This window comes from Erinaceus europaeus, chromosome 2 (genome assembly GCF_950295315.1).
Source record: "Erinaceus europaeus chromosome 2, mEriEur2.1, whole genome shotgun sequence".
In the NCBI taxonomy this organism is placed as follows: domain Eukaryota; kingdom Metazoa; phylum Chordata; class Mammalia; order Eulipotyphla; family Erinaceidae; genus Erinaceus; species Erinaceus europaeus.
In genome coordinates this window covers 64233325-64260388 of record NC_080163.1, presented here as the reverse complement: position 1 = coordinate 64260388, position 27064 = coordinate 64233325, and the positions used below count along the sequence as shown (strand labels likewise).

At 36.6% G+C, this 27064-nt stretch overlaps 1 protein-coding gene across 2 annotated transcripts in view; it reads left to right on the top strand.

Moving 5' to 3' along the window:
* The first annotated feature begins 6722 nt into the window (after nt 1-6722).
* IDO2 (indoleamine 2,3-dioxygenase 2) overlaps nt 6723-27064 on the top strand; it is a 53337-nt gene continuing 32995 nt past the window's right edge. The window contains exons 1-2 of one of the 2 annotated variants that reach the window (XM_060182094.1): nt 6723-6971; nt 24570-24665. In XM_060182094.1, the coding sequence (XP_060038077.1) occupies nt 6873-6971; nt 24570-24665 (195 nt within the window). In that variant the 5' untranslated portion in view covers nt 6723-6872. The remainder of the gene's footprint in view (nt 6972-24569; nt 24666-27064) is intronic. The other variant, XM_060182103.1, reaches the window with a different exon arrangement.

Genomic DNA, 27064 nt, shown 5'->3' with positions numbered 1-27064 from the left:
AATAACGGTTTCAATTTCTTTGTCTGTGATTGGTGCATTTAGATTTTGTAGTTCTTCTTGGTTCAGTTTTGGAAGGGCATATGTTTCTAGGAATTGTTCCATTTCTTCCTGATTCTCTAGCTTGGTGGCATATAGTTCTTTATAGAAGTTTCGCAGAATTCTCTGGATTTCTGTGGTGTCAGTTGTGATATCTCCTGTATCGTTTACAATTCTATTAATTTGAGTCTTTTCTCTTTTTTGTTTGGTGAGTCTGGCTAGGGGTTTGTCAATTTTGTTTAATCTTTCAAAGAGCCAACATTTGGCTTCATTGATCTTTTGTATGGTTCTTTTATTTTCGATGTTGTTTATTTCTGCTCTAACTTTAGTGATTTCTGTCCTTCTGGTTGCTTTAGGGTTCCTTTGTTCCTCTTCCTCTAAGTCCTTGAGGTGTGTAGTAAGGTCGTACATTTGGGCTTCTTCTTGGTGTTTAATAAGTGATTGTATGGCTATAAGTTTCCCTCTCAGTACTGCTTTCGCTGTGTCCCAAATATTTTGATAGGTTGTGTCTTCATTTTCATTAGTTTCCAGGAACATTTGAATTTCCTGTTTGAGTGAGTCTCTGACCCAGTGGTTCTTAAGGAGCATGTTGTTTTGTTTCCAAATTCTATGTCTTTTAATAATTTTCCGTTTGTTGTTAAAAGTTAGTTTTACTCCACTGTGGTCTGAGAAGATACTTGGGATGATTTCAATGCTCTTGAATTTATTGATGCTGTCTTTGTGGCCTAACATGTGGTCTATCCTTGAGTATGTGTTATGTGGATTTGAAAAGAAGGTGTATTCCAGTTTTTTGGGGTGGAGGAGTCTGAAAATGTCCAAGAGGTCTAGTCTGTCAATCTCTTCATTCAATTCTCTTGTATCTTTATTGGTTCTCTGCTTTGTTGATCTGTCTAAGTGTGAGAGTGGGGTATTGAAGTCTCCCACGATTATTGTATTACTATTGATGTATTTTTGAAATTCTTTCAGTAGATGCTTAATGTATTTAGATGGTCCCTCGTTGGGTGCATAGATGTTAATAATTGTTAAGTCTTCTTGGCTGATTGATCCTCTAATCATTATGTAATGTCCTTGCCTATCTTTTATTACTTTATTTAATTTAAAATCTATCGTGTCTGAGATGAGAATGGCTGTTCCTGCCCTTTTTTGTGGACTGTTAGCCTGTATGATAGTTTTCCATCCTTTCACTTTAAGTCTGTGTTTATCTTGTTGTGACAGATGGGATTCTTGCAAGCAGCATATGGTTGGGTTATGTTTTCTGATCCATCCCCCCACCCTGTGCCTTTTGATGGGTGAGTTTAAGCCATTGACATTTATTGATATTATGGATTTAATGTATTGTAGTGCCATTGTTCTAAAAAACAATTTGTTTACTCTGATATATTGCAAGTATTATAGTGATGTTCTTGTTTATAAGAGGTCTTTAGTACCTCTTTCAGGGCCGGCTTGGTGATAGTTGCCTCCTTTAACTGTTGTTTGTCTAAGAAGGTTTTGATCCCTCCATCTAGCTTGAATGAAAGTCTAGCAGGATATATTATCCTTGGTTGAAACCCTTTTTCATTCAGGGCTCGATAGATATCTTGCCACTCCCTTCTGGCTTTTAGAGTTTGAGTTGAGAAATCTGCAGATAGTCTTATGGGTTTTCCCCTGTATGTGACTTTTTGTTTCTCTCTTGCAGCCTTTAGGATCCTTTCTTTATCCTTACTTCTTCTCATTGTGACTATGATGTGTCTTGGTGTCTTCAGGTCTGGGTTGATTCTGTTTGGTACTCTCTGGGCCTCTTAAACCTTGATATCCTCTCTGTTATTCAGGTCTGGGAAGTTTTCTTGTATTATTTCCTCTAGAATGTTTTCTTCCCCTTCCTCTCTTTCTTCCTCTGGCAGGCCAATTATACGAATGTTACTTCTTTTGAGATCCTCCCATATGTCTCTGTTGTTGTTTTCAGTGTCTCTCAATCTCTTTTTAAGCTCTTTCACCTCTTTCTTAGTTTTCTCTAACTCATCATCTGTCTGACTAATTCTGTTTTCTGCTTCTGTTAGTCTTCTTTCTCTTGCCTCAGCTTCTTTCTTCATTACAGCTATTTCAGCTTTCCGTTCTCTAATTGTCTCAAGATAATCAGTATTTTCCTTGCGGGTCTCAACTGTTGTTTCCCTAATACTGCCATTCCTTTCCTCCAATGTTGTTTTCATTTCTGTGATTAATAAGTTTATTATTGCTTGCATAATTTTCTTATCTATGGTTACTTCTGACTGATTTGTGGTTTCTTCTGGGCTCTTGTCTTCATTCATTGGGGTAGCAGTTTTATTTATTTTTAATCTACCCATTTTTTTAATTTATGTGTTTCTCTCTTTTTTTTTATGCTCTGTTGTTCCTCAGTTGTTGTGTTTTGAGCACAGGTAAAACTGTACTAAATACCTTTATGACAATTGCACTCACCAACCTCCGGAATTACAGTAGCAACTGAAGTAAGTATTGAAGGAGTTTAATCATTACCAGTTAGCCCATTTCTCCAGTCCGTAAAATAATAGTAACCAAATCCCAGTGAAGAAAGAGAAAAGAAAGAGAGGATAGCAAGAATAGACAGTTATGCAAATCTACTATCCAGTGTATATTCTAGAGGTAACAAGAGTGTAAAGGGAACTAGAGCAGAGATACACACATAGAGAGTCCACTCTGGGTCAGATTTCTTCCCCAAAGTAATTCACAAATTCAGAAAGGCAAAGAAGAAAGAAGTGTATGACAAGATTAAAAAAAAAAAGAGATAGAGAGAGATAAGAGAGAGAAAAGGGAGAAGATAAGAAGAAGAGTTGTAATTAAAGAGCAGTGCGAGGAACTTCCCAAATGTGTATCAGTGAACTAAAAAAAAAAAAACCCTGTTTGGTGGTATGGGGTATCCTGCTAGTAGCTGGTCCCAGGCACTGCTTATGGGGGGGGGGGGGGGGCGGCGGGAAGGATGTATGCTTGAAAATTAAAAGGAAGAAAAAAGAATTTTTTTCCCCTACTCTAATTCTTAACCCAAATTAAGTTATAGACACCTCCTAGTTGTCACCGCTATGGCCCCTTATTGGCTGGCCTGCTAAAGGCAGAAAATCCTATTGTTTACACGAGATGTGTCCGGAGCTCATAGGCTAGCCGCTTCTCAGTCCGCCATCTTCTGGGAAACCCCCCCTTCCAGACTTTTTTAAAGGATTTCTCAAAAATGAAAACTAGCTCCAAGTCCTTTGATCCAATGAGAGCTATACTCAAGAAGTCTTTGGATCCGCCCTCAGGGTTGTGGTGGACCCTGGAGACTCCCAAGAGGAAGCCCCCGAGCTAAAGTGCTCTCTCCGGGTCCTCTGCCCGCCGCGCTCTGCAACTGGCGGAGGAGCCGCCTTCCTGGGCTGGCGGAGGACAATGCCCGGTGCACTCACCTTGCCCGGCGCCGCCTGGGAATTCTGGAGCCCCGCTATTCCGTGTCACCTTTACTCTAATTCTTAACCCAAATTAAATTGTAATCACTTCTTTGGTGTCATCCCTTATTGACTGGCCTGCTAAAGGCAGAAAATCCTACCGTTGCCGAAGATGCGATCAGAGCATTCGCTGTTAGTGACTTCTCAGTCCGCCATCTTCCTAACTCCTTCCAGAGAAGTTTCTTAACTGGGTTGAGCTGGAGGTCTGGGCAGAGTTGTGGTCTATGGAAGCTCTAGTGATCTGGGGGGTTCCCAAAGTAGTTCTAGTCTTCTCTTGTTGTGGTTCCAGGTGATCTCCTTTTTGACCTAATTGCCCAAGGAGAGGAGAGAAATGCAACTGCTGCTACTCGGTAGCCCCGCCTCCAGAAGTCCCACAAACATCTATACTTTTAAGGTCTGAAATAAAATGAAATCAACAAGTAAAATAGAAGAGATAAAACAATAGAAAAGAAAATCATGATAAATGGATATCCAGAATAAAGAAGGAAAAGAGCATGGGAAAGTAGCATGGTACTTTGCTGTCTGTTACTTGATAAATGTTTTGTTTATGGCATCTCCTTTGTTTATAACAATATGTCTCTGGTGATACACTATTTCTTGAAGACATATATATAGTACAAGTTTGAAAATTGAGCCACTTGTAATAAGTGGGTGATAAGAATTCACATTTGGGTAGCTCTGTCTAAATTAACAGTGGAAAAGTTCTGGGATGAGAAGTAACAATGTAGGAATCTCAACTAATTTTGACCCAATGTCTGAAGACCAACTTAAAAAAATCATGTTACTTCCATTAGGTCTAGGTTTGTATATATTAAAGAGGACTTAGACCAGTGGTATATAATGCTTTATATTATGATTCCATACTTTTATAATAAAGAAAAATTTTCTATAGGTGCATCAGGAATGCTTGAAAGGAATAACATAGCTAACAGAAATCTGGGACTTTTAATAATCTGAGACTAAGAAAAAAAAACCCAAGAAAATAATTGACATGTAAAGTCTGAAAAAATGTATTTATAAGCCATAAGAAACTAAGTTTTAGCGTGGTTTAGATATTAGGTTGAGAAAAAAAAATGTATATCCAAAGTTGATTGTTTGGTAGCTAATGAATCATATCAGTTAAACTATTTTTCACACACAACATTCAGTCAAATTCTCAGTGGGTTGCTTAACTAAATTATTAGCATACTTCTTATCTTAACTTTTATATTTATCTTAAAGGAATGCAAAGGTGTATATTGAAAAATAAGTTTTCAAAGAAAATTATTTACAACTTTGTAGCTTAAATTCAAGGTTTAGTGAACACATGTCTTCAGAATGCCCCTAATGGAGATATGTAGTCAAAAATATATAACTGGTTCAGTATTTAAATAAATTCATATCAACACAGAAATTTTGACAGATACCCAGCACCATAAGCCAGAGCTAAGAAGTGCTCTGGTTTTTAAAAAAAGTCTCAATTATAGTTTTCACTCTACTAATAGGGGAGTGATAATGTATAGGTTTGATCACATGCATATGCCTCAATTTACTAAGCTATAAAAAGAGACTTGTAGCATTAATTTAAAATGTCAAATTACTAGCATATCTTAAGTGATAGATTTCCAAAGATGTTTTATGGAAGTAGATAATTAAATCAAATGATCACTCCACTCACTTTTCAAGTTTGTCAGTATTCATTACCTCATTGCTTAAATTGCTAAATTACATTAGAATATAGATATCATTCATACTTAAATAATACTTATATTCTCCTTTGGTGGTATAAAATATTTTAAATAAAAGTAGTTCATATGATAAGGCAATCATGACCATAGATTATATTGTTTAGACTAAACAAAGAAATCTTCTAAGATTTTAACATGCACTTATCCTTCTGGTAACATGTTTTTGCTACTTACTCCCAAGCTAACTTTATCATTCTTTTTATTTTTGTGAGAGAGAGAAAAGGAGTGGGACTATAACATCAGGGCTTGCATTGGTGTTGTGATATTCCCATGTGGTTCTAGGACTAGAACCCAAGACAAAAAGACAAAAAAAAAAAGCACAGCCCAGCTCTTCCTAGTTGAGATTATCTTCAGCACAAACCCTCCTCCCCTCATCCTCCACCCTTACCCCTGCCTTATGCATTTAGAGTCTTCATTACTACTCTGTTCACTGAATTACCTAACATATTATTTTAATACTTTACTCCTTTAGGTTATAGGTCCAGCTGTGAAACTTCATCATGGGCTAGATTCTTATCAAGGTATTTGGAATTAACCATGACCAAAGGTCTGACTATTTTTCTTTTTCACAGAAAGAAAGAAAGAAAGAAAGAAAGAAAGAAAGGGAAAATAGAATAGTAGTAGAAGGAAAATTTGTCTCTGGAACTAAAACCAATCTTCAGATATTATCTTTGTCTGAAAAGAAAGTAGGAGTTATCAAACTCAAGCAAAAACTACGATAGTCATGGGCCTCTGGGTACATACATTCCAAGCTTCTTTCTACCCCAAGATCCTTGTTTTCATCTGCTCCATTACTACTTTTTGGTTCCTGCTCATTAATCATTTTGTCCCATTTATATCTTCCCAACTTTCAGCTACCAAATTGCAGACACTATCATGAATCCATTCTGACTTCCCTGGGCAGATGACCTCACCAGTGTGTCCTGAAACCTCATCTTTCCAGAGCCCTACCCTACTTGGGAAAGATAGGAACAGATTGGGGGTGTGGAGGAGAAGCAATTACAGAAGCCAAAACTCCTGACTATTATATTCTAAGAAGAATTTTGGTCCATACTCCCAGTGGGGGATAAATAATAGGTGAAGATGATCAGAGGACTTTGAACTCCAACTTCTTTAACACCTAGGAAGAGAAGAAGAAAAAGGAAGAGGCATTTAGTTGCAGTAATAGGTGTATTAGTGACTTGGAATGGAAGAGAAGATGGGACCACGGGAAAAAAAAAAGAGCAAATATATACAAACATAGACAGTTGTAGAAATAATACAACCTTAGGAGAACTCTGTAGCTTATAATGGAAGGAATAGGGATCCAGAACTCTGTTAGTGGGATTGGTAAGGAGTTGTACCCCTGTTATCTTGTAATTTTGTAAATTAGTATTAAATCACTAATAAAAAATTTAAAAAGAAAGTAGGGTTTTTTTAAGTTATTTGGTTTGCTTATTTGTTTTAATCATCAATCTTTATTTGCTAACTTAGCCTTGTGTCAGAAAGTCCAGTGCAGTTTGGAATTCAACCCCAGACAGAGGTTCTTCTTTGTGACTGAAACTTCAAAACTAAATTCAAGGAAAGTACACTATTCTGAAGCTTTCTTCAACATAGTTTTTCAATAAAATTTGAACAACTGATTCTTCTGTAGCAACTTCGTGAAGCTACATCAAAGGAATCTATGGAATCTGAACATCATAATTTGAAAACAGCACCATCATTGTCTTTAGGAAGATTTCATATTTCTGAAGAGTATGGCTTTCTTCTTCCAAATCCACTGGTAAGGATGGATGGAGCCTGGGCTAGGGAAAAATAGATTACTTGAAATGTTTGCTTGTTTTTGTTTGACGTGATTTTCAAAAGACTCTATAGATACATTAACTTTCTGATGTTGGAACGATGCCACAAATATAATCAATACATTGTAATGAATAAAGCAGAAGTGACTACCGCAGAAGAGAATGGTTCAAATGGAATGTTTTGATGCCAGACTTTCAAAAATTTATCAGTCGTGTAAACTGAGGACCAAATCTGTAGTTATCAAGGAAGATAATTTAGATAGAAATATAGTGTAAGGAAATCAGTTTATTCTGACTTTTTAGTAAGAGAGAAAAAGGATGATGGGAACCTTATTGTGCTCTCAAGGAAGCTATAAAAGATCATATTGGCATAGAAACTGCTAAGAACAGAGGAAAATTCTTGACTATAAATGGTCTGTATTTTAAAAATTCTATTTAAATTCAACATGCAATGAAATTATTTTTTCTTCAAAAGACAGAGATGATGAAAGAGAGAGAGAGAGAGGGAGAGAGAAGATGAAAAAGGAAGAGGAGGAGGAGGAAGAGGATGGAGTCAACAGAGCACTGCTTATTCTGGTTTATGCTGATGCTTGGGGACTGAACCTGGGACTTCAGAACCTCAGGCATGAAACTCTCTTACATAACCATTATGCTATCGCTCCAGCCCATGTAATGTAACTCTATTGTGACAGTTAAGTTTTGTCAATAATTTACTCTTTGAATATGGTCAGAGACAAAGACTTTTAAAACTATCGGGGCTGGGTGGTGGTGCACCTGGTTGAGTGCACGTTATAATGTGCAAGGACCCCGCAGGAGGAAAGCTTTGCAAGTGGTGAAGCAGTGCTGCAGGTGACTCTCTGTCTCTCTCCCTCCCTATCTCCCTCCATTCTCTCGATTTCTGGCTGTCTCCATCTAATAAGTAAAGATAATTATTTTTTAATTAAAAAATAAAATGAAACATATGGTCTCGACATTTATTTTATAATAATGAAATCATCTCACACATATTCTCTACTGCCAAATTCCAGACCAAATTTACTTTTTTTCTTTATTGAGGGGATTAATGAACATTTATTTTTATTTATTTCATTTGAGAGAGTGAGACAGAGAAAGAACAAAGCATTATCCCGCCATACATGGATTTTTTTAAAAAATAATTTTTACTGGGAGGTTTATGGTTTACGGTACAGTTGCTGATGCATGGGTTTAGTTTCTCATTACCTAAGAAAGTTCCCTGTAGAACACTCACCCACTATTTGATATTTTTACATCATCATGCAACAGTGCCCTGTCCTAACTCATTTTGTTTTTATTCATCTTATGTGGTACCTAGGATGAAACCCAGGGTCTCATGCATGTAAGGTATGGGTCCACCACTGATATACCTCCCTGGGCTCAGAACTTTTTCTGTATATTTGGGCTAGCTTAAATGAAGAAAATGGCTTGCCCCAAGTTATCAATAAACCAGTGACAAAAAAAAAAACAAAAAACAGGATTAGTATACAGAAGTAGACAGTTTTTTTTTTTTTTACATCAGAGGTAGACATATAGAAATCCAATGTTGCAGTCATTGAAATTTTCTGTTTAACTGTGATTAATGGTCTGCCACAATGTTTTTTTAACAAAAGATTATTATTTATTTACTTACTTATTGTGACACTGAGTACTAACACATGCAGGATTCCACTACTCCTGTACTGAGTTTTTCATTATTTCTATATTTCTACTCCTGTATTGACTGTTTCATTCTTTTGATATTTTACAGAGAGAGGGGGGGGCATAGAGGGACAGATTGGGCAAGAAAGAAAGGACACCACAGTGCTATTCCACCAACTCTGGAGCTAACCTTTGCTTTCCTCAGAGCTGTGGTAGTCTTGAACAACAATGAGTAAACTGAATACTAATTCTGATGTTTATTTCTGAGTGTCATTAGAGTATTATTGTTGAAGACAAGATCTATTTGCCTGTTCAAAAAAAAAAAAAATCCCTAGAACTGTTAGTTGTAAGAACATGTCACAGATTTGTAAGTATCTTGACCACTAAAATCCAATACAGGTGAAAACTAAGGATCAAACAATATTTGCATCATACTCAAGGACTCAAGTTGGTGAGTGCAAAGGAAGGTGAATTATGCATTTGATTTGTCTAGAACTTTCCTTGTTTAGCATTGAAAAAATTAATATAGGGTATGAAAGCACCTTGTTAAAATCCAGTGAAAATGACTAGTCTCTGGATTCTCTCTCTCTCTCTCTCTGCATTCTCAATCTAGTGTTGACTAAAACATCTATTCTGTGAATGTCGTTTGTTTCAGGAACATTACCATTATTCTGAATTCACAAGGAAGTAAAAGGGCAAGAGGTCTAAACACACTTATTGGATACAATAGGTACACTGAAGAGGGGAAAAATAATTTTATTAAGTACATAAGTATTGGGCAGGGTTATAGTTCTACTGGAGTTCCCCCCTCTTTGTTATTCCCCCAATTATTATTATTTTTTTAGAAAGAGAAAGAAATAATAACAATAACAACATCACATGCTTCTGTTATTCTGAACTAGATCCTATTCATATTGTGATTTGGTGGATACTCCCTAGGAAGAAAAAAATTCCTTTCCTGAGCTCATAAAAAATTCCCTGGCAAACAGGATACTTATTCAAAGTCATATGGCAGCCTACTGAAAATCTGGTCCCTTGTTTCGGTTTTAGTTTACTTTCATTTGTGAGAGAATTGTAAATATCTCTATTTCTGAGAAGGGTTGGAAGAAGGAAAATTTCACCAGAAATTTTGTACAGGTTTCCCTAACAGATGAAAAGCAATTCTGTCAGCAGGCGATAACAGTGTTGTAACTTGAGAAATACTCCTTACTTGCATAACTAAGGGCATGAAGAAATTGCTTGCTTTTAGTTTAAAAACAAGTAAGAGAGTCTCTCTGAGAGAGCAATGGTGATTATCAGTGGGTGGAGCACATGACTTTGGTTGAGGGTGACTCTCATATTTGGATGGGGAATTTTATCTCAGATATCACCTAATTTTGCAAAGCACTGATAAATCACTAATAAAAAAAATGTTTTTCAGCATGTAATGGGAAAGTCTGTTCCTTCATGTTAGCTGGCCCAAAGATTGTCTGTCAGCAAGCTTCATTTCTTAATATATCTACCTCCAAGTCTCTCTTAATAAAACACGGTATAATGAATGGATAAGAAAGTATTCCAGTTTTGGGTGGGAAGAGGCTGATTTAATTTCTAATATTTTACTACTGTTGGTATAAACTCTCAACTATTTTCCAACCCCGTGTTTCTGTGTGGAACATACCTAACTCTCAGATGTAGGTCCAAAAGTACACTACAAATCCTCTACTAAATAATGTTTTATGGTGTGCATGTGTATGTTGCATGCGTGTGCGTACACTTGTATGTGTTCAGGTGTGGGGTGTGGAGAGTAATTTTCCTTCATATATTAAAAGTAGAAAATAGGAGGAAATTAGCTTGGCAAGAGAGAAGGTTTCCAAAGTAGATTACAGGAGATTAGATTGGAGTAGAATGAGAGTCCTCAAAGGTTAGGTTCAGGAATCTTGATTTCACATATTTTATAAATGACATGATGCATCTGACCTTTGATTAGTATCAAAGCAGAACATTAAGTGCAAAGTGGGTTAGAACAGTGTTTCCTGGACTGCAAGTCAAAATTGCGTGGGTAGCTTTAAACCACATTTCTCTTAGAACTCCACCCTAAGCAGTTACTTTGAGAATCTCTGGCAATACCCCAGGATTAAGAGGTAATACAAGTCTAGGTAAAATGTGAGGAACTGCACATCAGAGGCTATGTATAAAAATAAAGGTATTGTGACTATGGGAAACACTAGAAACGTCTGAAAGTAGTTTAAATATAAAATCAAAAGAAGGAAGTTTTAAGTGCATGGAGCAAAATAAAAACACTGATAAACATAGTCATTGGAACTTTTATTTGTATAAAGAATAGTTGATCAAGCAACTATTTAGGAAAAATAAATACATATTTACTCTTCTGTGGAGAGTCAAAACAGTGGATAAAAACAATGAATTCTCTAATTAGAGGGAGGATTAAAACACGCACACACACACACACACACACACACACAATTGTTGTAGGATGCTATGGTTTCCTAATACAAGACACTGTAGGAATATTTCAGATATTTTCTTGAGAACAGTTTGCCTGTTATCGCTTAGCTTCCAGGGCATGTTTGTCTGATCATGTTGACTAGGCTGATGGGTGTAATATGGATTCTTATGACAGAATTAAAGAACCAAGAAAGGTATATCAAGTCAGAGGGCAGACTAAAAGGAAGTGGTAACAAGGGCAGGAGAACAGCCCTCAGGCTATTAAATAATGAAGCAATTTGGGGGTTTTTCTTTTTCTTTTTGCTTGAGACATCTTCTGGGGCAACCTTCTTCTTTTTAGCTTAAGTGTCAACCACATAGTAAGTGCTCAGTAAAAAAATTTCTTTGTGAAAACTACCAGATGATTTCACTTATATATGGAATCTAGAGAATTGATACATATTAACTTGCAAAACAAACAAAAGCCAGAAGCAAGCAAACTGTTTCTAAACTTGTGAGATGAGGTCCCACGTTTGATCCCTGGCAGCACAGTGCCAGAGTGATGTATGGTTCTTTCTCCTCCTATCTTTCTCATAAATAAATAAAATCTAAAAAAAAAAAGTCAGGAAAGGTGAGATAGTAGTGTTATATTTAAAGCTCCTTTTAATTCTGACATTCTGTAGTTTGTGTCTAGAACTGACTAGCACTAGTTCTGGATGCCATTTGAAACAAAATAAGTTAGTTAGTATTATACAGGTAAGAATTTCTAAGTTATAGCCACTGTAAAGTAGATCATATTGTTCTGTTTGCTGCATAATCACATCCATATTTAGCAAACCATAAGTCTTAATTAGGTCTTAAAATATGTGTTTACTCACAACTGCCTTCAATAACATCTTCCAGCTGTTATTTATGTTTAAAAAAAAGAAAATCTCCTCAATAACTCCAGATTAATGTACTTTATCAATTGAGGATACACTGTTATAAATTTTATTTTTTTTATTTTCTTTATTTATTTATTGGATAGAGACAACCAGAAATCAAGAGGGAAGGGATAATAGAGAGGGAGAGAAACAGAGAGACACCTGCAACACTGATTCACCACTAACAAAGCTTTCCCCCTGTAGGTGGGGACCAGGGGCTCAAACCCAGGCCCTTGTGCACTGTAATATGTGCGCTCAATCAGGTACACCTTCACCCAGCCTAGGAATTTTATTCAGATTTAATTTTACTGATCAAATTTATTTAGTCACTAATCTTTAGAAACAGGGGAGACTAGAAAAGAATAACCGTCAAAGCTTACCATCAACCATATATTTTACTTGTAGTGAGTGTCCTACATGTTATCTTATCATTAACTTAATCAAAATTATGTTACATAAAAGTTAGAAAATCTTAAAAATTATGAAATTAGTTATGAAATTCAGCATGAACAAAATCTCAGAATACCTGTATTATTTCTGAGCCATTCCTCTGAGAGTTTTGATCTCGGGGTGTCTCTGTGAGTGCTTGTCTGTTCATGTTTCTGTGTCCATGTGTTTACACAGATTTAAAAATGTAAGTTACCACAAATCAAAATACATATTCTGTGTTTTAAAGTTGATTCTATAAACTTCTGCCTCAAATTAATCAATTTTAGTAATATATTTTAACTGTAGCATTACACTACAGTTGCATTATGTAATGTAGAAATACAAATGATATTGCATATTTCAATTGATTTCAGTTTTTGTCTTCAAAAACAAAGATAATATATGAATCTTTTGTATTCTATTTAATTAAGCTTTTAGATTAATTCAAACAAAAAAAATTCCCCAAACTCCTTATCATATTTCTAAAAATCAACATATAGTCACTAATTTTGAGGACAGTAATTAAGAACATTTTCCCATCTTTCATTCTAAGTTTCAACTATCTCTTTCACTCTCAAGTATCAAAATAATGAACCTTCCTACATTACTGTCATAATTATCTTTTTAAAAAATTTTTTCAATTTAGTGGATACTTCTAAATAGTTCCCGTGTTTCAGGGCACTTAAAATAGATGCTAAGGGAATGGGTATGATTAATAACAATGTGAATTCTATCCTAGAAGACTGAATACAATTTTGATAGACCATATGCGGTCAGAGTACATTTACTGAACAATCTAGGTGAACTAATCAGGTGTCCATTACAAGTTAGGAGTCTTAAATTAATGATTACCAGGAGAGAGAATAGAAGGAGATGGGCAAAGGATGACTAAAAGGAGTCCATTGTGTGATGAAAGATTGAATTAAACTTAGAGTGGTAAGCAATCTAGTATAGATATTTTATAGTTGTATACCTGAAGTATATCTAGTTTTATAAATATAATGTGTGCAATTTAAAAATAGTAGTAAAAATAAGATGTGATAAAATAAGCTTCCCCTCGGCAGGTGCTTCCAAATGGTGGTCAGGAACATGAGCCTGGGTCCTTGCACATGATAGCATGTGTGCTCTACTGGAAGAGACACCACCAGCCCCCTCATAATACTTGAGATGTTATATGAAAAGATTTTCACTGCATTGTTCACTGCCCCTATACTTGTGATTCTTTACAGCTTTCCAAGTGGAGATTCAGTTTAAATTTTTTATGCCATAGCAATATTTACTTATACAGTGCCCAAATATTTCAGTAAGAATAGTATTTTTCTACTTCTTTGTATTCTTCCTTTGTAATGTATAATTATGTAGTAGCAACTATTAGTATTTGGATAATGCCTATGTTGTCTTAGAACATGTGTTCATCTACTACTCTTTTTATCTGAATCTCATGATAATTTTCATTATTTATCAATATGATTCATAATGAATTTATTCAACCCTATCTCCAAAATATAAATAGTAGTTCACCTTTCTTTATTTTCACCCTTAGTTCAACTTATCATCATTTTCCTCTGAAATTTTCCTTCCTACTTTGTCTCTTAATTTATAATCTTGTCCAGTTATGAAACATTTTCTGCACAACAGTCAGTTACTCTTTTGGAAAACATAAACTGTGCCATTATACTCTTTGAAACACTCCGGTTGCTCAGGAGAAAAATCAAATGTTTTAGTGTACTTTACAATGTCCTCTATGCCACTTACTTATCATTATAAAGTCATCAAATATCACCTTCTCCTTTTACCCGGATGCAGTGTCACAGCCATCTTGTCTCATCAGGATTGAAGTCTTTCATTTCATTTGAAAACAACTCCTTTGTGTTCTAGTCTGTTTGATAAAAATTCTAAATTTTATGATGGTAACAATATTAGTAAGCTTTCATTTCTTGATAGTTGCCTGGTTTGTTTGTTTATGGTCATCACTGGGGCTTCATTGGTCCAGGCTGACTTTTTCAAATAGGAAGACAGAGACAGAGATAGAAAAACACCACAGCGTCAAATCTTCCCTCAGTGCAGTGTGTGTGTGTGTGGGGGGGGGGGGGGTTGAGCAAGAACCTTACTCATGCCTATGACAAAGCAAGTGTAGTACTCAAGTGATCTGTCTTGTGACAGGTTTATTTTTTACTCAAGTTATCATTTTCCAACTTGCTGTACTATTTTTCTTAATCAAAATTTTTACTTGACTTCACCAAAGTATTAATCTAGCAAAGAGTTTACTGTATCTATGTCTTATTTTTAAAATCCCGTTCTCCTTTAGATTATAAAACTATTGATAGCCATCCAAAATAAAGCAGAAGAATGTCTTTGGCTTTTTCCTATACCATCCTGAAGACATTCTAGACAGTAGACAGCATTGTTTTAGAGCAAATTAATCATTTAATACAGATCCTTTGTTTGGCATGCCTTTTACTATTGATTAGGCCAAAGCTCTGAAGTTATGTGATAACTTGCATATTTTTGTAAAAAAAAATGCTGATAATGACTTCTTTTAGACAGAAAATGCAATAACAAAACTTATTCTTTTAAAATTTTTTTATATTTATTTACTTATTCCCTTTTATTGCTCTAGTTGTAGTTATTATTGATGTCATTGTTGGATAGGACAGAGAGAAATGGAGAGAGGAGGGGAAGACAGAGAGGAGGAGAGAAAAATAGACACCTGCAGACCTGCTTCGTTGCCCTTGAAGTGACTCCCCTGCAGGTGGGGAGCCGGGGACTTGAACCGGGATCCTTAAGCCCATCCTTGAGCTTTGTGCCACCTGCGCTTAACCAGCTGCACTACCGCCCAACAAAACTTATTCTTATACCATGCATGGGGCAATTAAGTTATTATATACTTAATCTAGCAATTCTGTTTTAATATTCTTTTATCAAAACTCTACAAATGTTCAGTTTAGCAACTGTTTTAAACAAATTCAGCCAGCCTGCTGATTTATTCATTAATGAGCTAAATATATTTTTGCTACAATCTGATTTTTTTTCAAATTTGTGATAATTATATTTTAAGAGGTATAAAAGTCTAATAGAAAATGAATAATACAAAACAAAATTTTTTCATCTCTTGAAAAGAAATAATAGCCAGAAAAAGAATGAAATAATAGCTGTGCTAGGGAGATAGCATAGTAGTTATGCAAACCGCAACACCACCATAAGTCAGAGCTGATTAGTGCTCTGGTCTCTCACTATCTTTCTTTCTGTATCTCTCTTTCATTAAACTAATAAAATATTTTAAAAGTAAATAAAAAACCATCTGCCTTCTGGAACTTTCATTATTGGAATTATAAAATGGAAAATTTTAAAGTTTCTTTCAATTTCTTGCCTCTTTGCATCAACCCTATTCCAGCCCATCCATTCTCTGTGTGCTTATTCTGGTGAGGTATTAGAATGTACACTGAACTTTGAATCAGTGGAGGTTTGACCTGTCACTTATAAGATCTCAGAGAAGTCATTTAACCTCCCAGTGCTTTAATTTCTCTATTTCTAAGTGAAAATAATGAGATAATATGTACAGTAAAAATATAAACTGAAAATGAATGCATCAACAATTGCCGCCGACCACCCAACTGGGGGCTCAGCAGGCCGATCCAGGGAGAATGAGACTTATAGGTGGGAGGTGGATTCGGCGCGACAGACAACACTGAGACACATGAGTTTCAATGCTGCTGCAATCTTTTACTGATATAGAGATTCTTTTTATAATAGCATAACAAAAAAGCATAAATCAAAAGCTGGCCAAGTCAGTTGACCACAAAGTACGCAGGGTACATTTTTTATAAGTAACACAGACAGGAGGAGCTGAAGGCATACAACTACCATCAAAACGAAAGCACAGCCGTACTGTTCTTTCATGGGTTATTAACCACATCCCTTTGGTTTCAGATAAAAGTCAATTTATCAGTAAGAACTAAATGCTTTCACTGCTCTCATTTATCCAAAGGGCTATTCTTTCTCCTTCCAAGCACTGGACCTTAATACCCAGAATAGGGGGGGCACTAGTGGGAACACGGCGTCTTGCTCTGATCCTTATGCCAAGCTCCCTTTCCTGTAATCTACCTAAGACAATATGCAGGTGCATTTCAGGGTTGCTATGTAACATGTTTCCTGGGAAAGCTAAAGGACCATTGTCTGTATGATTGAATGTAATATTTCTGAGAATAGTGCTCAGTCCTTGCTCAACCTGGATAGCCAAGTCATTGGGGCTTGAAGTGCTGGGATTTACTGTTGTAAGGGGCTTTTCATCCAGTGGGGTCCCATCTGGAATGTCCAGACTAGACTTGGGGGGTTCCACTGTAAGCGTCTCCGGAGTCTCCTGGACATTCCCTGGGTGGCCTGCATAAAGCATGATAAACAACAACAGTAAGCTTTCAGAAGCGAAACCAAGTCCACCTAGCCCTCCAAGGCCTTTCCGCCAACCGGGAGACCCAGGGATCCGTCCACACAAATATCCAGGCTTCTGTCCACCACCTATCTTGGGTACAGTCTTCCGTACAGGAGCTTGTAAGGCCCCTGTCCGGTTCCCTAACCAGGTCACCCGCACTGTTTTGTCACACCGCGGTCATGGCCTGCCTATCTGGCCAGACAGGTGTGGCAAACAATGAAACCAAAAATACTCTAAAGAACCTTCTACATATGCTTTAAAATCCATAAATAGAAACAGTGGTTCATTTTACTACTCTGTTATAAATGACTACCCCTCCTCCCCCACAGCAATGACCAAAGTATAAAGAAACAGTTTTAAACATAAAAATAAACATAGAAAATTAAATTTGAGCAATAATTGATGGCATGGACTGAGGAAAGAGCTTAAATGGTAGAGCATCAGACTTGCATGACTAAGAATCCTTGTATGATCTGCATTGCTGCATGTGCCAAGTTGGTGTTCTAACTGGTTTCTTTTGTCATAAGTGAAACTCTTCCCCGTTTCTCATGTGTAGTAGATAAGTCTTTAAAAAGTAACCTAATTAAATGTAAAACTTCTGGGAAACCACACCAGAACTTCTTAAGAATCATCATTGCTAATAAGGAGAAAGAAAAAAAGTATATTTTTACTTCCTTTTTTGTCTTTATTTATTTTTCATTAGTGATTTCATAGTGAATTTTCAAAATCTTAAGATAACTTGGGTATAATTCCATACCACTCTCGCCACCAGAATTCTGTGCACACATCCCCCTCTAGTAGAAACAGGCCATAGTTCTCCCAAGGTCATGGATATGAGCTGAATATATAATTTTTAAAAAATTAGCTCACTTCTATGGCCTTTCTAATCCATAACTACATATATATTTATACTTCCAAATATTCATCATTTATCCTTTTCCCTCTCAGTTAGGAGAAACAGTGCTTGACTTCCTGTTTTCTGGATTCTCTTTCCTTTCATTGGTGGTATAAAAACAAAAATTCATTGGTGGTATAAAAACAAAAGTTCTTGCCATAGCAATCAGGCAAGACAAAGAAATCAAAGGAATACAGATTGGAAGAAAAGAAGTCAAGCTCTCATTATTTGCAGATGATATGATAGTATACATAGAAAAACCTAAAGAATCCAGAAGAAAACTATTGGAAGTTATTAGGCAATATAGCAAGCTGTCAGGCTACAAAATGAATGTACAAAAATCAGTGGCATTTCTTTATGCAAACACTAAATCTGAAGAAGAAGACATCCAGAAATCACTCCCATTTACTGTTGCAGCAAAATCAAATACCTAGGAATAAAGTTGACCAAAGAAGTGAAAGACTTATATACTGAAAACTATGAGTAACTACTCAAGGATATAGAAACTGATACCAAGAAATGGAAAGATATCCCATGCTCATGGATTGGAAGAATAAATATCATCAAAATGAATATTCTCCCCATAGCCATATACAAATTTAACACATTACCTATGAAAGTTCCACCAAGCTTCTTTAAGATAATAGAAAAAACACTACAATCATTTATCTGGAACCTGAAAACACCTAGAATTGCCAAAACCATCTTGAGGAAAAGAAACAGAAATGGAGGCATCACACTCCCAGACCTTAAACTATATTATAAAGCCATCATCATCAAAACAGCATGGTACTGGAATAAAAATAGGCACATAGACCAGTGGAACAGAAAAGAAATCCCAGAAATAAATCCCCACACATATGGACATCTAATCTTTGATAAGGGGGCACAAAGCATTAAATGGAAAAAGGAGGCTCTCTTTAATAAATGGTGCTGGGAAAACTGGGTTGTAACATGCAGAAGAATGAAATTGAACCACTTTATCTCACCAGAAACAAAAATCAACTCCAAATGGATCAAAGACCTAGATATCAGACCAGAAACAATCAAATACTTAGAGGAAAACATTGGTAAAACACGTTCCCACCTACACCTCAAGGACATCTTTGATGAATCAAACACAATTGCAAGGAAGACTAAAGCAGAAACAAACCAATGGGACTACATCAAATTGAAAAGCTTCTGCACAGCCAAAGAAACTATTAAACAAACAAAGAGACCCCTCACAGAATGGAAGATCTTCACATGCCATATATCAGACAAGAAACTAATCACCAAAATATATAAAGAGCTCAGCAAACTTAGCACCAAAAAAGCAAATGACCCCATCCAAAAATGGGCAGAGGATATAAACAAAACATTCACCTCAGAGGAGATCCAAAAGGCTAACAAACATATGAAAGACCGCTCTAGGTCACTGATTGTCAGAGAAATGCAAATTAAGACAACATTGAGATACCACCTCACCCCTGTGAGAATGGCATACATCAAAAAGGACAGCAGCAATAAATGTTAGAGAGGCTGTGGGGACAGAGGAACCCTTTTGCATTGCTGGTGGGAATGTAAATTGGTACAGCCTCTGTGAAGAGCAGTCTGGAAAACTCTCACAAGGCTAGACATGGACTTTCCATATGATCCAGTAATTCCTCTCCTGGGCTTATACCCCAAGGACTCCATAACACCCAACCAAAAAGAGATATGTATTCCTATGTTCATAGCAGCACAATTCATAATAGCTTCTTCTTCTTCTAGCATTTGCACTTCTTCAGTAGCCAGTTAAATGGCTTTGAAATTGACTGGGATCCATGTAGATACCGTCGGCTAGGAAGGATCGTCAGTTTCCCCAATGAATGGGTACTCATGGGATGCACCATGAGAAGGTCGATCCAATAGCTAAAACCTGGAAGCAACCAGGTGCCCAACAACAAATGAGTGGCTGAGAAAGCTGTGGTATATACACACAATGGAATACTATGCAGCTATCAAAAACAATGAACCCAACTTCTCTGACCCATCTTGGACAGAGCTAGAAGGAATTATGTTAAGTGAGCTAAGTCTGAAAGACAAAGATGAGTATGGGATGATCCCACTCATCAACAGAAGCTGACTAAGAAGATCTGAAAGGGAAACTAAAAACAGGACCTGACCAAATTGTAAGTAGGGCACCAAAGTAAAAGCCCTGTGGTGAGGGGTAGACATGCAGCTTCCTGGGACAGTGGGGGGCGGGAGTGGGTGGGAGTGATGGGTCACAGTCTTTTGGTGGTGGGAATGGTGTTTATGTACACTCCTAGTAAAGTGCAGTCATATAAATCACTAGATAATTAATATGAGAGGGGGAAAATTAATTGTATGTCTTGAAGTTTTTAAAACACAGACTGAGTCTTTTTAATATATAGCATGTGTATTTGATGTGCAGACTCTCTCAAAAACCTAAACCAAGTAGATCAGAAGCAACCAATAGCACAGCTATATACAAGATACTGGGTACTGTACAGCAAACCCTAACAGAAGGACTTTTCAAAGTAAACCCAATTACCAAATAATGCGATGATAACATTAATTTTCCATTGTCTTTTTGAACCCTAAGACAGCAGGAATCTCACATCTCCACTATAGAGCCTCTACTTCCCCCAGTCCTTGAACCTTTGGATAGGGCCCACTTTACCGTATGCCTCTCCCAATCCATATCAAATAATATTGCATCTGCCGATCACAACCTAATCAACACAACGATTGCCCCCTCAACATGCTTCAGCTCAGACTGTGTCCAGAGACTTCACGAAAAAAATAAAAAAATTAAAAAACAAAAAATAAAAAAAACAAAGGTTCTGGGGCTGGGCGGTAGTGCAGCGGGTTAAGCCACATGGTAAGGATTCCAGTTCAAGCCCCAGCTCCCCACCTGCAGGGGGGTCGCTTCACAAGCAGTGAAGCAGGTCTGCAGGTGTCTGTCTTTCTCTCCCCCTCTCTGTCTCCCCTGCCTCTCTCCATTTCTCTCTGTTCCATCCAACAATGATGACATCAACAACAACAGCAGTAATAAATACAACAATAAAAAAAGGCCATCAAAATGGAATAAATAAATTTTTAAAAAAGGTTCCTGGTCACAGTCACAATGCACCTAGAAAACCTTAGAGTACCCTGAAATTTCTAGGAATTATACATGAATAAAGTAATATGATAAGATTTTGAATAAATATTATTATTATTATTTATTTTTTTTTGTCTTCAGGGTCATCACTGGGGCTTGTTGCCAGCACTACAAATCCACCTCTCCTGGAGGCCATCTTTTCAATTTTGTTGCCATTGTTGTGATTGTTGTTGGGAAGGACAGAGAAAAATTGAGAGAGGAGGGGAGTATAGGGGGAGAGAAAGATAAGACACAGGCAGACCTGCTTCACCACCTGTGAAGGGACCCCCTACAGGTGGGGTACTGGGGGCTCCAACCTGTATCCTTGTGCAGGTCCCTGCTTTCTATTTTTTATTTTAAAGGGCACAGAGAAATTAAGAGTGCAGGGGGATATAGAGAGGGAGAGAGAAAGAGAGACTATTGCAGGTCTGCTTCATTGCTCATGAAATGTATCCTTTGAAGCTGGGGATCAAGGACTTGAACCCTGACCCTTGCTGCATGGTAACATTTGCACTCAACTGGATGTACCAGTGCCAAGCACTGACTTCAAACTGTACTTTTATACAGACTGTTTTTAAAAATTTTTTCTCCAGTGTTATCACTGAAACTTGGTGCCTACATGATGATGCTTCATTCCTAGTGTTTTTCTTATTTTTTTTTTCCCATTTTTAAATAGAGACAGAAATTGAGAAGGGAAAAGGAAATAGATAAGGAGAGAGACAGAGAGATACCTACAACGTTGTTTTACTGCTCATGAAACTTGTCCTTGGGAACCAGGGGTTTGAACCTGGTCTTTTTTTTTTTCCCACCTCAGGCATGAAAGTCTGTTTATAGGAACATTATGCTATCTCCCAGCCCCCAAAATCACATTCTTAAAAATAAATTTCCCATTTACTAATTAGTGTCATATGACTCTCCTAAAAAGTGAGTTTATATTTGAAGGTCTGATTTCTTACTTCCTCAAAACACTATATATTAGCCCTGTTTCTATGACCCTGACCTAAATTTCTCTGCCCCATGGAATCAAGGAATATTGTACATTGATGCCTTCTTGATTTTGCTTTTTACCTAATAGGAACAACATTACATTAGGTGTATAGTGATGCACTTGACCTTCTGAGGAAGCCCTATTACTGCCCTAACATCTTAGCATCTGTAGGTTGACTTTATCCTTGCTCATTGAATTGATATAAAATATCTTTTGATCTGTATTGCCATATTCATTTTCTCTGTCTTATAAATATTTGCCAGTATGCTGAAAAACCTCCTTCTCTTTTCACATTGCAACTTTTCCTGGTTTCACTTTGTAACTTCTCCTCACTGACTTTATATGCACGTTTGTGGTTTAAACCACAAAGTGGAATTTTTACTAAAGCATATCTCCTTTTTGTACATTTCCAATATTGTCTACGGAGTTTCCAATGGTATTTCTGACTGTCCAGTATATAGCTCTCTCTTTAAATTTCACAGATGTTTGCGACTACATATAAAGTATTTTTGCATATAGTCTTTTAAAAAATTTTTTAAAGTACAGTCACCTCTCCAGTGTTTTATTTTATTTTATTTTATTCCCTTTTGTTGTCCTTGTTGTTTTATTATTGTAGTTATCATTTGCTGTCATTGTTGTTGGATAGGACAGAGAGAAATGGAGAGAGGACGAGAAGACAGAGAGGGAGAGAGAAAGATAGACACCTGCAGACCTGCTTCACCGCTTGTGAAGCGACCCCCCTGCAGGTGGGGAGTCAGGGCTCGAACCGGGATCCTTATGCTGGTGCTTGTGCTTTGCGCCACCTGCGCTTAACCACCTGCGCTTAACCCACTGTGCTACAGCCCGACTCCCGCATATAGTCTTTTTAACTAGAACTTTCATGTTAGTTTTATTCTGTATTCACAGAAATCCAGACAATTACTCATTTAATTATACACATGGAAATCACCCTCCTTTTCCCTTCTTGACAATACAGGAACAAAACATTCAATTATTCATATTGCACCCTGTAAAAAAAAAAGAGGCCTAGACCATGTGGCTATATGAGAAGTTGGCAAACATTTTATATAAAGGACTGAAAAGTAAATACTTGATACTTTGCACACCATGTAGCTTATGTTACAGCCACCCAACCTTGCTTTCATGATGTGAAAATAACTATAGACAATAGGTAAAATGAGACAATACGTAAAATGGTGATTTAATAAAAACTTACTAATAAAACATAGTTTAGTTTGCTAGTTACTTGGATAAAGTTGGAGCTGATAGAAGCCATCTTAGTTTCTATTTGTTAAAACCATTTCTCCATCATGAGCACATGAATGGTATTTTTGATTACTTTAATCTTTATCTCCATCCCATAAAATTAATTATTGCATTGTTTCACTTTTATTTTCTCAGTATTTCTTGAGCACATGTCTTTTTCTTTTCCAAACTCACTGCCATTGCATATATATGTACTATATTAATATATATGTATATTTGTATATGTATACATATATATTTATATATCACATATATATGTATATATTTTCTATATATAGGAGATGTGAATCATACACCTGTGACAATAGTACTCTTGTAAGTCAACATTTACCCAGTAAAGTAATTCATTAAAATAAAAGTAAAGTGAATTTAGTCTTTGAGTAAGTTTTCCAAGGTTTATTAATCTGATCTCATGTTTTTTTTAAGATTTTTGTAATTAAACATGTCTTTACTTATATATATATTTTATTTATTATGGATACAGACAGAGAAATTGAGATGGAGGAGGAGATAAAGAAAAGATAGATTTGACCTTGGGTCCATACTCCCAGAGGGATAAAGAATAGGAAAGCTATCAGGGGAGGGGATGGGATATGGAGTTCTGGTGGTGGGAATTGTGTGAAGTTGTACGACTCTTATCCTATGGTTTTGTTAATGTCTCCTTTTTTAAAAAAATTTTTATAAAGAAAAAGATAGTCACCTGCAGCCCTGCTTCAACATTAGTGAAGCTTTCCACCTACAGGTAGGGACCAGAGGCTTGAACCCAGATCCTTGTGAACTGTAATGTGAGTGAGTACCCAGAGTGTGCCACTGCCTGACCCCTAAAAAAGAAAAAAAAATTGTGGGTTGTATCACAGTGAAACAGTGTGTAAACATGAAACTTCCAGTTTAATCCCTGGAACTACAAGCAGGACTTTTACTTCGATTTTCTAGTTTCTTCTACTGTCCTTTCTCTTGAGCTTCATGTAGTCCCATAAAGTATAATTATCTCTGTCCACTAGTCTGTCCATTTATTCCTTTCCTTTCTTCAAAATTTCCACCTGGAAATACCACTTTCATATTCAAAGAATTATTTCAATCATCCTATTTCTATAAATAGTCCTTTTAATTACCCCCATAACAGTTGGTAGAATTAATAACTTCTATCTTTTAGTAAATATTAAACTTACATGTATATACATCAGTAAACAAATTTATGATACTGTATTGAAATACTTCTAATAACATTTCCCCCATATATTTCTCAAGTGCAAAAGCCACATTTTAGTCATCTGTGTATCTGTAGTGCCTAGCCTGGAGGGAAGCATATGGTAAATTCCTATTTTTTTTTTCATTGAATTTATCTGAAATCTTCTTTAAGACCTATATTTGAAAGTATCTACTTCCTGAAGCTACTGTCCAGAGAGATACACAGTATTGAAATGTTTTTATTTTGAATGCAGAAAGAACTTCCAGATCATTATAAGCCTTGGATGGAAATTGCCAATAAACTTGCTTACCTGATTGAAAGTCACCAGCTTCGAGCTCAAGTAAAAAGGGTATAACTTTTATTTCTTCTCTTTTAAAGTATTTTATTTATTTTGGATAGAGAAAAAAAAGGAACTGAGAGGGAAGGGAGGAGATATAGAAGAGAGAAAGCGAGAGACTTGCAGCACTACTTCACTGCTTGTGAAGCTTCTCTATAGATGAGGACCAGGGGCTTGAACACGGGTTCCTGAGAATTGTGACATGTGCACATTATTCGGTAAGCCAGTGCCCAACCCCTTCTTATTTTCTTTAGCTCCTTTTAACCATCCTGTTTTCAATTTTTGTCATTGATCTTGTCAACAAAACTATCAGACCTTTTCTGAAAAGCAGAATAGCAATTAGGTAAGGACAGACATGGAAATTCTCATAATCTTCATCTCATGTCACATGATCACGGTTCCAATACCCTTGAGTCTACTTTGATTTTTCAAGGAAAATCTCATGCAATCATTAAGCCAAGAGAATTTCTGACCTTAAAACTTAGGGTTGCTCATGGATTCTGTAGAAATAATTGGTAAGTTTGTAAATACCACACAGGAGATGAGATGAGCAACGTTTTCCAGGAGATTCAGGAATAGTGATAGTTCTTGGAACCACAAGAAGACAATTGCTTCAGGAATAATATGGTATAAGAGAAAGAACATGGATCTTGATACTTCAAGACTTAACTCTTAATTTTGCCATTGTAGCTCAGTAGATCTAAAAGTTGCTCACAGACCATCTTTACTTCCTTATTTATGAAATGGGAGATATTATGATCTCATAGATTTGTTATTGAGGGCAAGATGACTTTTGAAATAGCCCTATCTTATTTCCTGCTACACAATACTAGTTGTAGATATTACACTTCCCTTTAATCTCTTCTGTATTGTCTTAATCTCACTATTTTGAAGTGTCATGTGATTTCTTTTATTTATATTTTTTAAAAAACACTTTCCTTATTTATTAATCGGAGAGAGAGAGGAGAGAGAGAGAGAGAGACCAGAGTACTACTCAGTTTTGGCTTATAGAGGTGTTAGAAATTGATCCTGGGACCTAAAAGCCTCAAATAGGAAAATAGTCTCCCCAGCCCTTGTCATGTGATTTCAGAGACACAATTGTTTCCCACCACCTGAAATTCTTCATCACTGACTTACACATGATAATATTTCCAAGTAACAACCAATCAAAAAAAAAAAAAAAACATGGTGAGTGCTGGCTGTAATAGACTCTATTCTCTTCAACGTCTGTAAAGATGGAAGACTGAGCCTAATAATTTCTTTCCTGCTGCCAAAAGTCACATTATGATGACTAGAGAAATACTGAAAGAAGAAAATATTATCAAGTACGTGAAAGCAGAAGGTACCAATGGTGAAATAACACTTTTAGGAATCTTTTTTTTTTGTACTATCTTAATCAGGTTATCATAGATTCACAAATTAGTCCATAATAACTGTCAAGAATTTTCAAGAACTGTATAGAAAGGATATATGTATCCCAGGGCTCATAGCAGCATTATTTATTACAGCCAAAATACAGAATCAACTTAAATGCCCACCAATGTCAACCAGTTTCTGGATAAAGAAGTTTCAGGCTATGTGCTTAGTGCAAACTTCAGTGGTTATCAGAGGGAAAAGGGAAGGGAAAGTGAAAGGGTAGATGAAAAGAACTTTTGGTGCAATAACACTGGAACTTGGGTGGTAGGTGTGATGAGTCATTTATGTTTATAGTATTGTAAGTCAACGTTAAATCAACACATTAAAACAGTAAGTCAGCAGATTACCTCCCTCCAACCCCTCAACAACAAAGGCAAGCACGCAGGCACTTGTGCCAAGTACACATTCTTTGTATTCTGAAAGCCAGTTTTTAGGGGGGTGGGGCGGGGAGAAGGAGGCTGAAATATGATGTCTGTCTGCCAATATGGAACTGCTTCCCTCTAGCAGATACTGAAGGATGAGGTTCAAGCCAGAGCCTGGGTCATGGGAGGGACCACAGACCCCGTCCTGTGGAGTCTGAAACTTAAAAGCCATACTAAAAATCATAGCCTATTCAAAACTTTTAAACCCTGAAATGGAGATGGGTCCATGGGAAGATCTATTATACCGGTTGTGTCTAGGTGCTGGGGAAGTGATAAAGAAGGAAGGTAAAAATGTTAGCCTTGAAGCCAGAGCTCAGATTTCGGTGTCCTCTACCCAGACAGGCTATGCTGACCCAGCCAAACGAAGAAGCTGGGAATATTTGGGCAGAACTGTCAATAATATCTGACAGTGTACAGGCTTTTGCTTTCAATGAGAATAGTACCTCAAACCTTCCAGTGACAAATTTTCACAAGGAAGAATCATAATGGTTGCCACTCATACAATGGCTGCACAAATATTTGCTTCATCGAATCAGTTTCCTCCCTCTAGGGCTTGATCAAATTCCTGACTCC